Source organism: Dermacentor albipictus, chromosome 5 (assembly GCF_038994185.2).
Source record: "Dermacentor albipictus isolate Rhodes 1998 colony chromosome 5, USDA_Dalb.pri_finalv2, whole genome shotgun sequence".
Lineage (NCBI taxonomy): Eukaryota > Metazoa > Arthropoda > Arachnida > Ixodida > Ixodidae > Dermacentor > Dermacentor albipictus.
In genome coordinates this window covers 31,877,919-31,896,569 of record NC_091825.1, presented here as the reverse complement: position 1 = coordinate 31,896,569, position 18,651 = coordinate 31,877,919, and the positions used below count along the sequence as shown (strand labels likewise).

Genomic DNA, 18,651 nt, shown 5'->3' with positions numbered 1-18,651 from the left:
TTCCGTTGCACATTTTAAATCAGGGCGTGAACGGATCTGAATTTATCGCAATCAGTCCCCCATCGCCCTTTGAATTTGGTGAACAAGGATCGCTGTCTCGTCGGAAAACTTGAAAAGTGTGCGGTAAGTAACACTAGATAGTATTCCAGGGCACAACAAGGTATCTGTTTAGGCAACGATGGGGAAACAAGATAAAATGATGTTGAAGAAAAATTCGCTCACCTTTGTGCGCCATTCACGAGCATTCTGATAGAAAACTCTCTCTTTACTGATGCTTATTTTTACCTTGCTCAACATTTTTCAGCATCATAGTATCGTAAAGTTCATCTCTGAAGGGCTTGTAGACGCAAGAGCGCGGCCACAGTGAAGGATCCCTTAGACGCGTGATAGTAGTCCTCATTAACAGAAACATAATATTAATATTATTAATAATAATGATTTTTATTGCCACAAGAAACAACACAAACAGGCCGGTCTAAGGCTCAGTTGGCTTGTTGGACCGTGCCTATGAGTATGATAGACATGGAAAGAAAAAATAAGTAAATTGATGAGACATGTAGAATAAAGAAATAGAATGAATGACAAAAAATTTGAAAAGAACCAGATTACATTTGGTTGATCTACTTAAAAGAAAAGAAGTTGAAGAACATTATGATGCCAAAATGTTTGGAGGTTCATTTCAACATATCTGCTTTAAGAATTCTTTCATCGTGGTTTTCGATGTCACGTCAAAAATTTCCTCTGGTAATTTATTAAGGATGGTCGGCACATATGTACAGCGTCTGGCCGCACAATACCTCGTGGCTGAACGAGAAACTACATAACGGACGTGTTTTCTAAGTTCTCTTGCGGCGGCATTTTTTTTTGTTTGAATGCGGAATTCCAAAAATGTTTAACGACAACTGTCTCAATAAGCAAAGAATGAAAATTCAGTAGGTCGAGTTCACAGAAGATATTTGCGGCTGTTACTATTGAGGAAATGTAGGCAATATTTTAAAGAGCATTTTTTATAATCCTGTTTATCCTGTATTTCCAACGATCCAAACAGAAACCGTAGACTGTAATGCCATATCTCAACATGCTGTAACCCAGCGCACGTACTATAATCTTTGTTACAGACAAGGGTGCGATGCTTTTGATATTAAATAACAGCCAAACTACAGAGCTCAGATTAGAACAAATGAGTGATAGGTGATGTTGCCATGACAAGTTACTGTCGAAAGAAATTCCGAGATATTTCACACAATCCACGTATGGAATAGGCGCATATTTACAAGAAACACAGTCCGACTCATGTAAGTAGACAAGCATGTTAATTGCAGTAGTCTTGAGTGGAGAGCCAAAACAAACATGTGTTTTTTAGGCATTAACAACAATTCCATTATTAGTGAACCAAAGCATTGTCTTGTACAAGTGATTTTGCAACATTTAAGTTAACATTTTGTAGGAAAGATGTTTCGCCAGTAACACAGTGAATATTTTAACCTTATAACACAATGTGGTCAGCATACTGGAACACGGAACATTTGCCAATTGCCAAAGGAAAGTCATTAACGAAAGTATAAAAAAATGTACCCCTGAGGAACTTCAGCTTTCAGTGACGGCTTAAAACTAAGAGCACCCGTATCATCGGTAGCGACCATTTGAAATCTGTTGCGCAAGTAATTTTCGAGAACGTTGTAAAAAGGCCCACAAAATCCCCCAAAGTACAGTTCACTTAACAAGATTTCATGATTCAGGGATTCAAACGCTTTTGCTACATCTAAGAACGGCACACATGGGACAAAGTCCCGATTGAAAGCCGAGAACAGTAAGAAAATTTCTTAGCAATGTGACAACTAAACGTTATTATTACCCGCTTCAATCGGATTTGATTTTACCACAATGGCATACATTCTAAAAAGACTACAGGTAGTATTATACAAGTAGTTACTCATGATGCTGTAGGTAACCCCGTCCGAGATGTACACAACGGTTTCCAAACAAAGAAAAGGTGAACTTGGCTAATTTTTTTGCAGCCAGATACCGGCCAATCTCACCAAGCAAACAGAAATCTAACTTCAGAAGGCTGCCGCTGCGGCGCCCTTTGCAGGCGCCCATGAGTGCCAGGACTGTTTACTCCGTCCCATCGGGGGCGAAGGCAGCGAGCGAGATCGCGACAGGATAGGAATACTCGCTTCATGCTCTCCCAATGGGGAGGCATAAACTCTGACATCACTCATGCACGCGTGCTCAGGGCGTGACAACTACACTCTTCGGCAGTTAATTCAGCTCGATTATCAGGGGGGAACTGTGCAGAATGTTATAGGCTGTAAATATTAGCAGCGGGAAAATTGTGCATGCCTGGAAATGGTTGTGACCATCTAGGATAACGGGCATAAGATACGTTTAAAATAAATGTTTATTTCTGTCCTTCTCTTAACTAATTGTCTAGTTACTATCTCCAGCACTTTTAAACATGTGTTTTCGTGGTAAAATACATTACGTTAAAATCTTTTCGTAGAACTTTTGACGCAGTTGTACCCGATTTTGAACGTATTTTCTTAAACACCTCATATGTGTGGCCCACGTAAGCTAAGGCTGCTTTTTATTCAGAGGCGTTAAGACGTAATACCTGACGCAATAACTCTTATGGGAGTGGTATTCATCTGTAAATATGTTGCTACACAATAGTTTATAAACAAACATCAGGCTCATTGGCCACATACTTTGGAACTGGCTTGTAAATTTTAATCTATTATAAAAGCATAGCGAAAATTAGGCAGGTGTAATGTAACTAGTAGACAAAGACAGAGCCTTAGTTTAAACTACCGTATATAGCGCAAATTTATACATATATCCTTTACACTGACTCTTTTCTTGATACAGAACAACCACCATCAATGTACGAGAAGGAGATTCCCCTGAATATACCCCCATCGTGACCAGTGATGGTGAGAAATGCTCAAGTCTTATCATTGCCGTAGCGTGTTGTGGACATATCGCTTATTTCGTTGAACTTTGAATGTCATTACCGCGGCACCTTTTTAATATGGAACTTTGTTAGCGTACCTTAAAGCAATCGAAGTTTTGTATATTAATTAATAATTCGTGCACTGCGATTACGAGAAACGCGAACGTCTCTTTCCCGCGGTGGCTAAGTGAAAGGTGCACCCCCGCCTTTCAAAACAGTGGGATGTATCACGCGGTGTGTAGCAGTTGTACACAAAGTTCATGCCATCTGAAAGCCTTAAATAGCTAAAGGTATGTCTAAATTTCTGACAGAACACCACTCACCGTGGATGCCGACATAAGCGTAATTAGCTTTCAGGCAATGCTGGGGCACACGGTATTGCAATCGCCGAAACGCGTCATCTACTGAGCACGTATGCAGCCAGGCTACTCTCTCGCGCTTGCGTCTAGACATGCTGTGCCATCTAGTGGTGCCACCTCAAAATCGGCGTGTGTCTGAATATATACGACGATGGTTCGACACATACGACCACCGAATAAATTTTAAAGGAATTTTCGTTGCTCATCAGCGACACGGGCCAGCACCCAATAAGTCTTAGAGAAAGTTTGCTTACTAATCTGCGGGAAATACCCAGTGCCACATACCCAGTGACCCAAGTTTACATCAGAAAGGTGCATGGAAGAGCGGCACACAGAGCATCACAAGTTGGCGTCGAAGTAAATAATGTTTATTGAAGAGTGGCAAATACTCAATTGCACATACCCATTGACCCAAAATAGCATGAAAAACCTCATTTAATAGCCGCACATAGCTGGTCTCACCTACTCAATGACATTAGTCGGCCTAACATTTGGTTTTAACGCGTTTATCTTGGCCCTGAAGGCCGATGCTCTACCCATTTCAACAAGGACTGTCCAGGGACTAAAGTCCGCGAGGAAATGTTTAGAGGCGCAGAAATATAGAAACGTGCCAGAAAGTGCATGAACTATCCCAAGAATGCTAACAACATTAAATGCACCAGATTGAGGCTTTGAACGAGAAGGAACGGGGGTTAACCAAGGGGCCCAATTTTTTATTAAACATATCAGAAGAAGCCAACAAACAGAGACACCAGGTACAACACCGGGGAAATTACTTGTACTTACTAATGAGTACAAGTAATCTAAATCTAGGTACAAGGGCGTTTTCGCCCGCATGGAAATGCGGCCGTCGTGTTCGGGATTCGAAACAGCGACCCCGTGCTTAGCAGCTCAACACCATAGCCACTAAGCAACCACGATGGGTAAGAAAAGCACAAAACAAGCGTCAAAACCGCATGATGGATCATAAGATCCCGGTGAACAATGCCAGAAACTCGTTTTCCTCGAGTATGTTTCCCGGTAAAGATTACCGTTGCATAAGCTGCTCCGGTGGGAAAGTAGCAACACCAGCATATGAATCGGTGAGTGACGTCACCAAGCTTCATGTATAAAAGGGAGACCTGGGGCGCGATCGGAGATATTTTGTTCGCTGCGCGTTCTGTTCAGTTGCTGCAACGTCACAAAGTTGCAGTATGCAAAATTTGTGACAGCGGGGCAGAGAGAGCAGCCAATCAGGAAGCGGTGACCTCCCCGGAAGTTTACTTCCGTCGTTTGTCGTCTGCTTGCAAGCAGTATACTACAAAACCAAATGTTTCTCGTCTTCCAAATGAATTAAATCTTTATCTAAAAAAAATGTATTTTTCTTCTCAAGCCCAAACACGTTTTCAAATAGTAGTACGTGTGACTACTGCAATTTATAACTACAAGGTTCTTTGCGTCGTCCCTAGGTGGTGTCGCGCACAGCGAGAAGGAAAAAGAAAAAAAAACGACGGGAAGAGTGGCGCACTTTTCAAGAGGCAACGACAACATCCCAGTGGCTCGCTGGCACCGATGATGTTGTCGATTTCTCTGTGCAACCAACGAATTATTTGTTTCGAGAAAGAAAAACGACGCCGGAATTCATTTTCTGTCATTTCTTCAAACGCGTTTCGCAAACGTGCCATTCCGCAGCCGAACAGGCTGCCTGTTGGATCCAATCCAATCCACCAGACGCGCCATGCGAAGCCGTATGATCGCTCCAAACTTCTCAACTCCCGTCGCGGTCGGACGAAATGCTCGGTGGGCGGATGATTGACAGGAGCGTGTCGTCATTTTGACGTCACCAAAAACGGGGCGGCGCCCCGCGGCTGGCGACGTCGGCGCGGAGTAGGCCAATCGCGCGCGCCGGTAACCGAACGAACGCGCCGAACAACGATCTCCGATCGCACCCCTGCCTAGCAGCTCATTCATTCACTGCAAGATCGCTATGGGTAGCCAGCGCAAAGTTAAGACTCCCAAAGAGCAGCGTGATCTCGGTGAGCGTGGAAGAGTGCAAAATCATAATGCTCGACAACGGTGTCGTGCCAAGACTAGGCAGAACATTAAATTATTTGATATCCCCACCGACGGCATTTGAGTGGTTTTTCAGCAGCTTCGGTGGCCATCCACATTCGCAAGGTCGGGATGGCGAGTAAATTTTACTAATGAAGCTGTCGGCCGCATACAAACAACTATAGAAAACAAGATTGCTGTGTGGTGTTCTTTATCCCAAGCAAACCACACAGAAAACAAACACCTATTATAACACTTCGTCCTATAAGCGAATAAAAATGTTTGGCAGCATGTTACACTCCTGTAACACGTGAAGACGAAAGCCAGCTGCACAGCTGGTAATGCGTTAAGTAATACGATCTGAAAGTCATACTTCTAGCAAGACATAACGAGCCGGAGTGGGAAGTAAACGTGTGGCACGCCGTTGTCTGCAAGCTTTGGCCATCTCTCTACGTTTCCGTCTCGCATCCTCGCGTTGCTTTTTTCGCAGTCTGGCTTTTTCGACTCGTTTTCGACGCTTATCTCCGGCTTCGCTCGCTCGTGTAGCGGGGTAAGACTCGCACCAGCGACGTTTCTCATCGGCTTTACGTTGCATCTTTTCAGCAGGGGAAAGCAGCACTCGCGGTTGAACGCCTTGCTAAACCCGCTTCGCACGCCGCACTTAGTTTCTCGCTTGGGGATCATCCTCGGCCGTAGCGTACTTCCGAGGGGGGTATGCAGTGCTTTATTGATGGTTCGGATGTTCTTTCTGAACTGGTTCTTCATTGAAATGCATGCTTTTCTTGTGCTGGACGGGCGTTTTCAACGAATGTATGCACTGTTCGCTTCACTTTGCTGAGCACTTGTAGCCACTGCCTTATGAGGCATTGCATTTTTTGCTTGCTCACGGGGGTAGGAGCTATTGCTGATGATGGTATTTTTGGCCTACTCGATTAGACACCGCGTTTTAAGTATGAGCCATTGCAACGCTCCACCTAATGCCTTCACCCTAATAAGACGGATGTAGGCGCAATAAAGTATTTAATGTTTATTTAATGCAACTGGAGGTTGAAGAAAAGCGAGAATGCTCTCGTACTCTCGCTTATAAACCTTCTTGGTGTAGTGTATTGATATGCAGCGAACCATGTTGGGCAAGTTCTTCCAGCGACGGCAGATAAGACAACGGTGTTGCCGTTTTTTTTTAGAGTTTCCGTGTAACATTATGCTTGCAGAACTTGTTATGCGCTTACTGGCTCTCTAAAATCTTATGTTAATTTATCATGTTCACATGAGATGCAGATGTAGACTGTTCAAGACACATCTCAAACATTTTTCAAAGGCTGGTGAGCCGGTAAGAAATATCTTCAGATTTTATAGAAAACAAGAAATGTGATAATCTAAGGTGTAGATGAATAGAATAAGGTAAACGTGTTATGTCGAATATTGAGAAATAGCTTGTTTAAAGGGAAAAAAATTTCCTGGCTGCCATTTGTGCATATGTTGCAAAAGTGCTTGACTATTTAGATGAACAAATGATCATTTTTATTCTATTATTTCTCGCTTTCTAGATCCTGGACATCCCCATAATGCTACCGTACCCTATGCAGACAACGACACGTGCTTCATTTTGAAGATTGATGGAATGGGTGACTGTAAGATTTACTACGAACCTTCGCTTATTCGTGGTCTCTTCGTATGTAAGACCACAATCCCTGATTGTGAGGCTATACTTTTGGATGATTTAATTGCTTCTTTGTAGTGTCCCCTTATACAAACGATGAATAAGGAAGGCGGGGATGCTACTGAATTAATCTCGGGCTCTCTGTCACCTTTCTTTCGCTCAATTCAACCGCAATACTGTAGTAATTTTTTTGCATTATATAACGTACAGTATGGCCTACTGTTAAAGGGAGCAATCAAATGTGCGTCTGTCACTTCGATGGCACCTTAGCTGCAATTGCATGGCTGCGGTAGCAATGCCAGCTCACTACACTGGTGTCTCGACATAAAATCAGACCTACCAGCTACTAGTGATCTGCTAGAAATCTGTGCGAATGTACACTGGCCAGAGAGAAAAATTTCAACACGCTCTGCACTCATGTGTTCCCATTAACGCTTTATTTACAAGTGCTGCCAAAGGCAACACACCAGAATTTCCTTTCTTGCTGAGTTTTGATACTGAGTACAAATTTTCCGGCTAAATGCCTTCAGCCAACACTGAAGGGTAGACAGCAAGTGTGATTTGTTGGTTTAGAGCACGAACACTCGACGAGGGAAAGTTTGGCACGCAACTAGCTGTGTAATAAAAACAAGGTCAGATGCGAGAGACAGACGCAATATATGCGGTTGCAGTAGTGTCACAGATGTGATACGAAGCAAATGAAATCGCATTAACGGCTGACATACGACGAGAGTTGTGTAACATATCCCAAATGAAGCCTTAAGATGTATGAACCTTAACTGCCTGGGTGGGATTTTCTGCTATTACTGAGAAAGCTTCGAATAAATAATTATTTTCTTTGAATATGATTATTCTCGAAGCGTGTTTCACACTTTGATAGGAAAACTAAACATTTCTGGGGTATTATATGTGCTGTTATTAAAGGTATAATGGTGGACCATTCTGCACATACTCACCCTAATATTTCGTTTTAGCGATTTCTTTATTTGCTCTTTCCAATCGTTTATGAGCCCGACTTTTGTAAGCTTGATTACTGCGGTAATTATTAAGGCATGTTCGAGCGGCCCGTACACACAACCATACACAACTGATTACCCTTTTACGCGACATTCGCCAAGCAGCAGGCGCACATCCCCTACTTAGTTGTGGTAACCTCAATTCACAGCACATTGACAGGGGAAACCTCTATACAACACCCAGGGGGAGGCCCTCTGGCAAGAAATACAGGCACTTCAACTCACTACACACAACCTCCTGGTCCCCACACGCATCGGCACCAGTTTGCAACTGGACATCAGTCCGGATCACACGTTGAGCCATGTCATTCGAAAGCTAACACTGGAATGCACCACACAAACTATGAGAAATGATCATTATGACATTCTGATCACACTTCCCTCGCACTCATCATGCAAAACCACCCGCAAACACTCACACATCAAACGGGATGACCTTCGCATCACGCGCGAAGATTTTCCCAATATACCTATTCCAGATATTGATCGGTGGGTTCACACCCTCCTCCCAGATGTGGCTACACATAAGACAATACATAGACACACCTCCGCATATATAAGAAGTAGACAGACTAGCATACCTGTGGGAGGCACCCAAGAGTCTCCAAACCAGGTGGAAGCAGAAGAGACACAACCGCGAGCTGCGGAAACGGCTCGTGGCCCTTTAGGCTAAACTGAACTCTCATGCCGACAACCTTAACCGCCACAAATGGGCCCAAATCTGCAACAGAATGTCCGGAAATCTTTAGCAGCAAACAAACGTGGAAGCTCCTCCGCCACCTCATCTACCCCGCTCATTCCAGATTAGCTACGCAACGACACATCAACCAGCTTGCTCACAACACATCACTCACACCAACAGAGCTAATGCATCAGCTCAAAACTACTCATACTGCACCGAGCACTAACATCCCCCTCCCAGCCTACGCAGGTGTGCGCAATATGAACCTCGATGCAGACATCAGAGAGCAGAGGTCCGCTCCGCCATGCAATCACTTCGAACCTCCTCGGCGCCGCGCGCCCACAGAATCATTAACATAATCATTCGCAACCTAGACGACATATCCATCACCTAGATCAAGAATATTTCAATAAATGCTGGCAAACAGGCACCCCCGCCCCCCCCCCCCCCCCCAATCATGGTGACACACTAAAGTTATTTTCATCCCGAAGCCTAATAAACCTGTCTCGATTGCTAACCTTTGACCCATCTCCCTCACCTCCTGCCTCGGCAAACTTCCAGAACACATAGTACTGCCCCGACTCACAAACCACATGGCCGAGCGCGATCTGTACCCGCATTGCATGATCGGTTACCGTCCCCTTTTATCTGTCCAGGATGCTAGGCAGCAACTTACAAATGACGTCCTCAACGCCACTATCTCGGCCCACACCGAAGCCATTCTCGCCTTACCACTGTCGAAGGCATTGGAGAATATCCACCATACCGGCATACTGACTGCATCATCATCATCATCATCATCATCATCATCATCATCATCAGCCTGGTTACGACCACTGCAGGGCAAAGGCCTCTCCCATATTTCTCCAACAACCCCGGTCATGTACTAATTGTGGCCATGCCGTCCCTGCAAATTTCTTAATCTCATCCACCCACCTAACTTTCTGCCGTCCCCTGCTACGCTTCCCTTCCCTTGGGATCCAGTCCGTAACCCTCAATGACCATCGGTTATCTTCCCTCCTCATTAGATGTCCTGCCCATGCCCATTTCTTTTTCTTGATTTCAACTTAGATGCCATTAACTCGCTTTTGTTCTCTCACCCAATCTGCCCTTTTCTTATCCCTTAACGTTACATCCATCATTCTTCTTTCCATAGCTCGTTGCGTCGTCCTCAATTTACGTAGAACCCTTTTCGTAAGCCTCCAGGTTTCTGCCCCGTACGTGAGTACTGGTAAGACACAGCTATTATACACTTTTCCCTTGAGGAATAATGGCAACCTGCTGTTCTTGATCTGAGAATGCCTGCCAAACGCACCCCAGCCCATTCTTATTCTTCTGATTATTTCCGTCTCATGATCCGGATCCGCCGTCACTACCTGCCCTAAGCAGATGTATTCCCTTACCACTTCCAGTGCCTCGCTACCTATTGTAAATTGCTGTTCTCTTCCGAGACTGTTAAACATTACTTTAGTTTTCTGCAGATTAATTTTTAGACCCACTCTTCTGCTTTGCCTCTCCAGGTCAGTGAGCATGCATTGCAATTGGTCCCCTGAGTTACTAAGCAAGGCAATGTCATCAGCGAATCGCAAGTTACTAAGGTATTCTCCATTAACTATTATCCCCAATTCTTCCCAATCCAGGTCTCTGAATACCTCCTGTAAACACGCTGTCAATAGCATTGGAGAGATCGTATCTCCCTGCCTGACGCCTTTCTTTATTGGGATTTTGTTGCTTTCTTTATGGAGGACTACGGTGGCTGTGGAGCCGCTATAGATATTTTTCAGTATTTTTACATATGGCTCGTCTACACCGTGATTCCGTAATGCCTCCATGACTGCTGAGGTTTCGACAGAATCAAATGCTTTCTCGTAATCAATGAAAGCTATATGTAACGGTTTGTTGTATTCCGCACATTTCTCTATCACCTGATTGATAGTGTGAATATGATCTATTGTTGAGTAGCCTTTACGGAATCCTGCCTGGTCCTTTGCTTGACAGAAGTCTAAGGTGTTCCTGATTCTATTTCCGATTACCTTAGTAAATAGTTTGTAGGCAACGGACAGTAAGCTGATTGGTCTATAATTTTTCAAGTCTTTGGCGTCCCCTTTCTTATGGATTAGGATTATGTTAGCGTTTTTCCAAGATTCCGGTACGCTCGACGATATGAGGCATTGCGTATACAGGGTGGCCAGTTTCTCGAGAACAATCTGCCCACCATCCTTCAGTAAATCTGCTGTTATTTGATCCTCCCCAGCTGCCTTCCCCTTTGCATATCTCCCAAGGCTTTATTTACTTCTTCCGGCGTTACCTGTGGGATTTCGAATTCCTCTCGACTATTTTCTCTTTCATTATTGTCGTGGGTGGCACTGGTACTGTATAAATCTCTGTAGAACTCCTCAGCCACTTGTACTATCTCATCCATATTAGTAATGATATTGCCGGCTTTGTCTCTTAACGCATACATCTGATTCTTGCCAATGCCTAGTTTGTTCTTCACTGTTTTTAGGCTTCCTCCGTTCCTGAGAGCATGTTCAATTCTATCCATATTATACTTCTGTATGTCAGCTGTCTTACGCTTGTTGATTAACTTCGAAAGTTCTGCCAGTTCTATTCTAGCTGTAGGGTTAAAGGCTTTCATACATTGGCGTTTCTTGATGAGATCTTTCGTCTCCTGCGATAGTTTACTGGTATCCTGGCTAACGGAGTTACCACCGACTTCCATTGCACACTCCTTAATGATGTCCACAAGATTGTCGTTCATTGCTTCAACACTAAGGTCCTCTTCCCGAGTTAAACCCGAATACCTGTTCTGTAGCTTGATCTGGAATTCCTCTATTTTCCCTCTTACCGCTAACTCATTGATCGGCTTCTTATGTACCAGTTTCTTCCGTTCCCTTCTCAGGTCTAGGCTAATTCGAGTTCTTACCATCCTGTGGTCACTGCAGCGCACCTTGCCGAGCACGTCCACATCTTGTATGATGCCAGGGTTAGCGCAGAGTATGAAGTCTATTTCATTTCTAGTCACGCCGTTCGGGCTGCATTTTCCCCAATAAACCTTGGAGATAAGACGTATTATATCCGCGCCTTCCTCACCAACCGCACCACGGAGGTTACCATAGGCCCTCACTCCTCCTCCTACACACGTCATGGGGTGGGTACACCACAAGGCTCGGTACTATCACCATTCCTATTCGACGCAGCACCCCTCCCCCTGGCTACTTCTCTAGACAGCATAAAGCACTTCCGACACACTCTATATGCTGACGACATCACCGTGTGGACCACAACGGGCAACGATGGACAAATTGAAGACACACTCAAACAGTCAGCCACACACACACAACAGTACGCGCACTCCCCATAGGGCCCACTTGCTCCCAAACCAAATCCGAGCGTCTAATCATGAGTCCTAAACGCAGCTCTCTCCCTAGAACGCCCATATAATAGAGGCACAACTCATACCGGAGGTAAACACCATACGGAAACTCGGGCACCGCTTGCAAAACACCGAACACAATAGTATCACTATCAAAAAACTTAAAAACGCAACAACCAACCTTCCACGTGCACCTTATCCGGTGTGTCTCCACCACACATTATGGGCCTAAATAACACGACATATGCCGTCTAATCCATGCTTAGTACTGCGTCATTTCCTGTATACTATCCCCTATCTCAAAGTAGACCGCAGGAGCGTATCTTAGAAGCCCATCTTAGGAAAGCTTACAAAATCACGTTCCATCTCCCTCTTCAAAAACAAACCTTTAAGCTCCTGGACCAGGACTTCACAACACCACACACGAGCTCACAGCAGCTCGAGACAGGCTCGATACCTAAGGCCCACTAAAACCGCTACAGGCAGACACGCACTAAATAGACTTCAGATGCGAATACCCGCCAATCATCCCCAGCTCCTCACCCTCACTACACGTATATGCTCTAACCTCCTCATCAAACCGCTGCCACGCAACACACACCCGGACTACCACGCCGCATGCCGACCGGCCCGCGCACGCGCCCTCCACAAATACTACCGGACCTAGAAGTACGCCGTATGGGTGGACGCGGCTTGCGCGGGCACGGCTGATGCGATGGCGGTTGTGGACCACGCGGGCTATCCGCTCATCTCTGCCCCACTTCCAACCACCTGCATTTCAGAATCAACAGAAGCGACTCCAAGAGCCGCTGCCATTGCCCACACTGAAGCCCGGTACATCATGTCTGACTTCAAAACCTCAATACCAAATATCACAAGAGGCATGATCCACGAGACTGCCTATTCCGTTTTACATTCCCTTCCTACAGAACTGCCTCGCCAGGTGGAGCTGATCCGGGTGCTTGCACACACGGGAAACCCTAGTAACGAGGCCGCCAATGTCCACGCGCGACGACTACTAAACCGGGCGGCGCCGGAGTCAGACTAGGACGGCTAGAGAGAGCTCATGCATACCTTCAGCGTGCTGAAGCAAGCCTATAGGGCCGAACACCAGCTCGAATCCCACCACCACCAACACATCCTGTAGCGCCGCCTGCAGAAACAAACACTCTCCGCCCTACTATCCCGCATCCATCCAGGTGCCTTCAGCCCAACTTGGTGCTTGTGCTTCCACCCCACCACTACCTTAACACACACTCTTATGGAGTGCCCGGCTGATCCTCTCCTGCCGGACTCGGAGCTCTCCACATGGGAGGAATGGGAGGCGACACTGCGCGCGACGCACGCGTACCGGCAGAGGACCATGCGTGCTGCACGTGTCTTGCAGAGACATGGAATGGAGAACATCTAAGTGCAGTGGGGCCGTGCCTGGACCGGGCTTGCAGACCACACCAGTGGACATGAAAGTTTCGCCTCTCTTGCTGTATGAAACAAACAAAGTGGCGCCTATATTAAAGCGCATCGTAGGCAACAACTCTTCGCAACAACAACTGCGACAAGTCTTCAACTTGCTCATTTACGGCCACGTCACTAAATTTGACGCCATCATCAAAGTATGCCGCCACTTCGAACAAATAAAGAGCCAACTTATCACGCCCCACATAGTGCGCCTGCCCAATACCGCTGCTATGTCGACTTGTGCGGACGATCCATGCCAGCGAATCCCATGTGACCACCTAATTCGTGTCGTTGGGCGTGAGGTCGAGGCCGCCTATTCGCCGTCCTACTCCACGACACCCAGCGATCCATCACCAGCCACGATTGCTATGATCCAGGCCGCTGTCGGACAGGAATCTCAAAACATGGGTCTCAACTCCGTGTGTTTGTGCCCCCACGAACCCAATGTGCAGCACTTCTCTCGCCGCCATTCTCATACCCCACGGTCACTTTCCACTACATCCCGCAGAACATCTGAATGGCGCACGTGGGACGAGAGGCCCGCCTGCTTCCACTGCTGCCGCATGGCCACATCGCTCTTCACTGCCGCAGCCGATGGCCAATTCTATCTCCGACATACAGCAGTGCATATTTCCGTAACTTTGCACCTACTGCTCCCAATGCTTCTTGCGAGGATCACACTGCCGCTGACGACCCTGCTCCGAACCTTCGCTACTTCCCGATCGCCGTCACTCCGGCGTCGTCAGACTCCTTCGCCCCAGCCCCGTATCTTCTCGTCACCGTTCATTCTCCCCCACACCCGGCCGGAAAATTAAGAGCTGCAGCTTCTAGAGACGAAGCTGCGATTTCGGCCTTGCCCTCAGATGCTCTGCTCACTTTGCCCATGAACCAGATACGTCTTGATGTTCACTTTGAAGACACCGCTGTCACTGCGCTCATCGAAACAGACGCCCATCTCTCCATTATGGAGAAGTGGGCGCCCTGAGGCGACAAATTAGGAAGCTCCTTACTCCTGCAACCACACGCGTCATCGGCGTTGGCACTCGCGGTATTGTTCCTATCATCGGTATGCGTACAGCTCGCGACAGCGTCGGCGGCCACCGCACTGCTGCAATTTTTCTGTGATTGTTCATTGCCCGCACGAGCTTGTTCTCGGCCTTAATTTGCACTCGTTGCATTCGGCTCTCGTTGGCTGCTCCGCCATCATGCTAAGCCTAAAACAGCGAATTGTTTCGGATATTTATGAGCAACCCCCAGCCGCTAAAGCCCTACCAACTTCGTTCGACTGCCGTTCAAATCATTGTCATATATGGAAACTGTCATCTTCCCGTCCCTTCCTGATGCAGATTATTTCATCACTCCGCTGCCCTACATTCGGTTGCGGTATGATGTCATCGCACCCTTCACAGATAGGACTACAATGGCCAATCGCACTTACATCGCTGTCGTAAACTTCGGTTTAACCAAGCTCATTGTGCCGCAAGGAATTTGCCTCGCCTAACTTGAGCCTTTAGGTGGTCATCACGTGGCGGCTTTCTGATCTAATGCTTCATCCGAGCCTACCAGTGCTCCACCGTACTGGCCCCATGATTTATAAAATCATTGCGACGGGCCTTTTACCAACAGAAGCCGTATAACTCTACCTTGTTTTATTTTTCTACAGGGATGTTTTCGACTTTGACAATTGCCCCTTAGGCGAGACGCTTGCTGTCAAACATCGAAATAATACTGCCGATGCTGCGCCCATTCCCTCCACACCATATCGATTATCTCTATCGGAACGCCAGGTAATTCAAACTGGCATTTACAAGATGCTCGATAAAAACATCATTGAGCCTTTTGGAATGCAGACCCGTCACCGGCAGTGTTGATTGAGAAGAAGGACGAGACATGGCGCTTCTGTGGATTACCGCCGTCTGAACAAAGTAACTGAGAAAGACGTCTACCTGCTGCCACAAATCGACGACGCCCTTGACTGTCTCTACGGTGCCAGCTGATTCTCATTTGTTGACCTTCGATCTCGATACTGGCAGATCCCTGTCGACGATATGGATAGAGAAAAGACCGTATTTATAACATTCGAGGGTCTTTTCAAGTTTAAAGTTATGTCCTTTGGTTTATGTAACGTGTCAGTCACTTTTGGGCATATGATAGACTCCTTGCTTTAGTGTTTCAAATGGTCCACATGCCTGTGCTACCTTGATGACCTCATTGTCCTTTGGCCAACATCTGACACTCACGTTGAACGCCTCTTTACCATACTGTATGTTTTTTGTAAGGCCAAGCTGAAACTCAACTCATCGAAATGACGTTTCGGCCGCCACCAAATTACGGTTTTGGGTCATCTCGTCGATGCTTCTAGAGTACAGGCTCATCCAGAGAAAATTCCCGCCGTGTTAGACTCCCCGGTTCCGAAGTAAGCCACAGATGTTCGCAATTTTGTTGGGCTATGTCCCTACTTCCACCGCTTTGTATAAGATTGTGCCGCTGTTGCTCGGCCTCTAACTGACAATTTGAAGAAAGCCGTACCCTTCTCATGAAGACCACCACAATCTACCGCCTTTTCTCCCCTCATAGTGCTTTTGACCTCACCACCTATCCGCTTTCGACGGGCCATAAAAAAGGTTCCACTGCATGCAAACTCTGTTTTGACAGGAACCGCCAGATTCCGAAAATGATGGCATTGTTTTGATTCGAAGGACTTAAAGAAGTAGTCATAAAATGGTCAGAAAGACAAACGAGAAAGTGTGACCAGCAAGCGTTAGGAGGTTGATGTCAGGTTTTTCTACAGGTTTTCTCGACACATTCAATGCACTGCTAACAAAGAAATCACCAGCCACCTGGAGAGAAGGAACTAGCGATGAAGTGAATTATGCATCTAATTGGTTCAGAGTGCGAACTGTAACGACTGAGACGCATGATCACCATCGTCACTTCCCATTACCAGGGGCAAATGGTGAGCGCAAGGACACCGTCGCAAACGTAAGGCTCCAGCTATGCAGAACGGCAAAATTCACCATGGAGATGGGAAGAAAACGAAAGACAATGTATGACTGGTGTAAATAGCATGAAGATCTCCAGATCGTAACGAAAGACAGTGAAGGCAGCCGCACGTTAGTGTGCAAATATTTCAACACTAAGATGGTCACCGATCCAGCGAAGAAGCCCTATGAGCGAATTTACGAGCATCTAGCGTCTTGTCATAAGAAGTTCGAGATGTCGACCCAGGAATCTGAGAAGGCGTGAACATCTCAGCAAACGCTCTTTGATATGTCCTGTAGACAACGTGCGAAAGAAAGTGAAGCGAGCAGCGTAATCCATGACTTCGTTCATGTCCAAGCGTAGAGTGAATCAGTAGGCACCAGGTGGGCAGACCTTTGGGGGACTTCCTATGCAAATACTGCAAGGCCGCGAAGACCATGCGAACAGAACAAAGACTTCGGCTGAAATACCTGTGAGAAGCTTTTGACAAGCACATGGTGAAAATCGGCGATGATATGCGAGATGTGAAATTGAGTGTCATCGTCGACGAAGTAGCAGAATTCACTGGAGGGCCTACTATCAACACTCTCCTGTGCTACTACAGCCAAAAAACCGTGAAGAAGGAGGTTGTTTTTGGTCGACGTCGACATTGTAAACGCTTCAAACAGCTACACGGTGGCCAGCGTAGTTATGAAGGCTCTCGTGACTGTTGGCAAGACTTGGAAAGACGTTGTGTTGTAGCCACGGACTAAGCGGAGGACATGCGAAAAATGGCAGAAGAAATCTTTGAAGCTGAAGGGATCCAAATCCTGCATGGTACAGATACAGCACACCTGATTCATGTGGGTGTTTACAATGCCATTTCTTTACCATGCATATGAAGAGTTGGATTTGTAGGGATCAAGTTTGTAGCGTTATTTAAGCACGCTAACAAGTTCACCGTAATTTGTGATTTTAACGGCTTCTTTAGACCTGACTTTAAGAAGCCATCTTCTGTTGTTCCGAATCGATGGCAAAGATTCATCGCAATTTTCAAACTGCCGTCGCAAAAGAAAATGAAAGGGTGAGTGATGACGCATTATGTTCTCCCGGCGGGAACCGCGTGTTGCATAACATCTACCAAGGTTTTATGGGACCAACCTCGCTTCAGGAATACCCGCGACGCAATTGAACATGGCGATGCCTTACGAGGATAGAGCGGTGGTGCACTGCGCTACTTCGAAGACCGTTCACTTGCCGCGCCACTCAGCAGCGCCTATCGTATTTTTCACATCAATTAGTGGGCAAATGGTGATGAACGTCCATTATGCACTCACATCAAACAAATGTAGTTTGTAGTCAAGAAAAGAAGCCAAGACGTTTCGACTCGCATACGGGGACCTTGTTCACAAATTGCGAGCAAGGCGGCCGTAAGGGAGCCGCAACATTTTCGTTTCTTTTCTTTTAATGTTCTTGGTCAGCGTCCGTTTTACCTTTGACTATGAGCAGTCCCGACCAGACGAGTTTTCGTCGAACTGTTGATTTCATTAAAGCTTAGTTTGTATGAAAAAGCGCTTCGTAATTTAACTGAGAGGGGAAAAGCGACTGCTGATGCCTCCCGCTCAGAGCTGTTCTGAAAGTCTGCGGCAATAAATCAACGCAGGAATGTTTTTTTTATCGACAACAGCGACCCGCAAGTGTGGACTGACATACTTTCTAAAGGGGTGTCTGTTTTATTCTTTATTGGAGAACCGTATACAGAGTGAGCGCCACGCGTATAGGGCGGCCGCCTGTGCCGCCGTTTTTTGCATCTAGCTACATAGCCGCCGGTGGCTTCACTCGCTCTCGTAGGCTGCGGTTGGGACTGGCGCTCCAGAAGTCTTATATATTTTCCTTGGTCTGTAGCTGCGAAATGGCTCCTAAAGTCCCATTGGCTGCGACGCCGTGTCATGAGCGCGCCTCAACTAAGCTAACGGAACAGAGTGGGCGAAAGGGAAAACCTCCTGCAACGTTAGCGCGCCAGGCGTTGCATGAGGGTAGAGGGCATTGCCTCGACGCCACGTGACCCTCGCTCTCACAAGCCCGCGCGCGGCGGCCGAGCCAGCACCGCAAGCTGCTGCTGGTTCCTGACTCGAGCAGCCCGTACCGCTTTTCC

At 46.5% G+C, this 18,651-nt stretch overlaps 1 protein-coding gene across 2 annotated transcripts in view; it reads left to right on the top strand.

The window, feature by feature from the left end:
• LOC135913828 (uncharacterized) overlaps positions 1 to 18,651 on the top strand; it is a 43,301-nt gene that overhangs the window by 22,672 nt on the left and 1,978 nt on the right. For both annotated transcript variants that reach the window (XR_010568122.1, XM_070538344.1), the window contains 2 exons: positions 2,869 to 2,933; positions 6,891 to 6,974. Coding sequence is in view for 1 of the 2 variants with exons in the window: in XM_070538344.1 (XP_070394445.1) it covers positions 2,869 to 2,933; positions 6,891 to 6,974 (149 nt within the window). In the remaining variant the exon portion in view is untranslated. The remainder of the gene's footprint in view (positions 1 to 2,868; positions 2,934 to 6,890; positions 6,975 to 18,651) is intronic.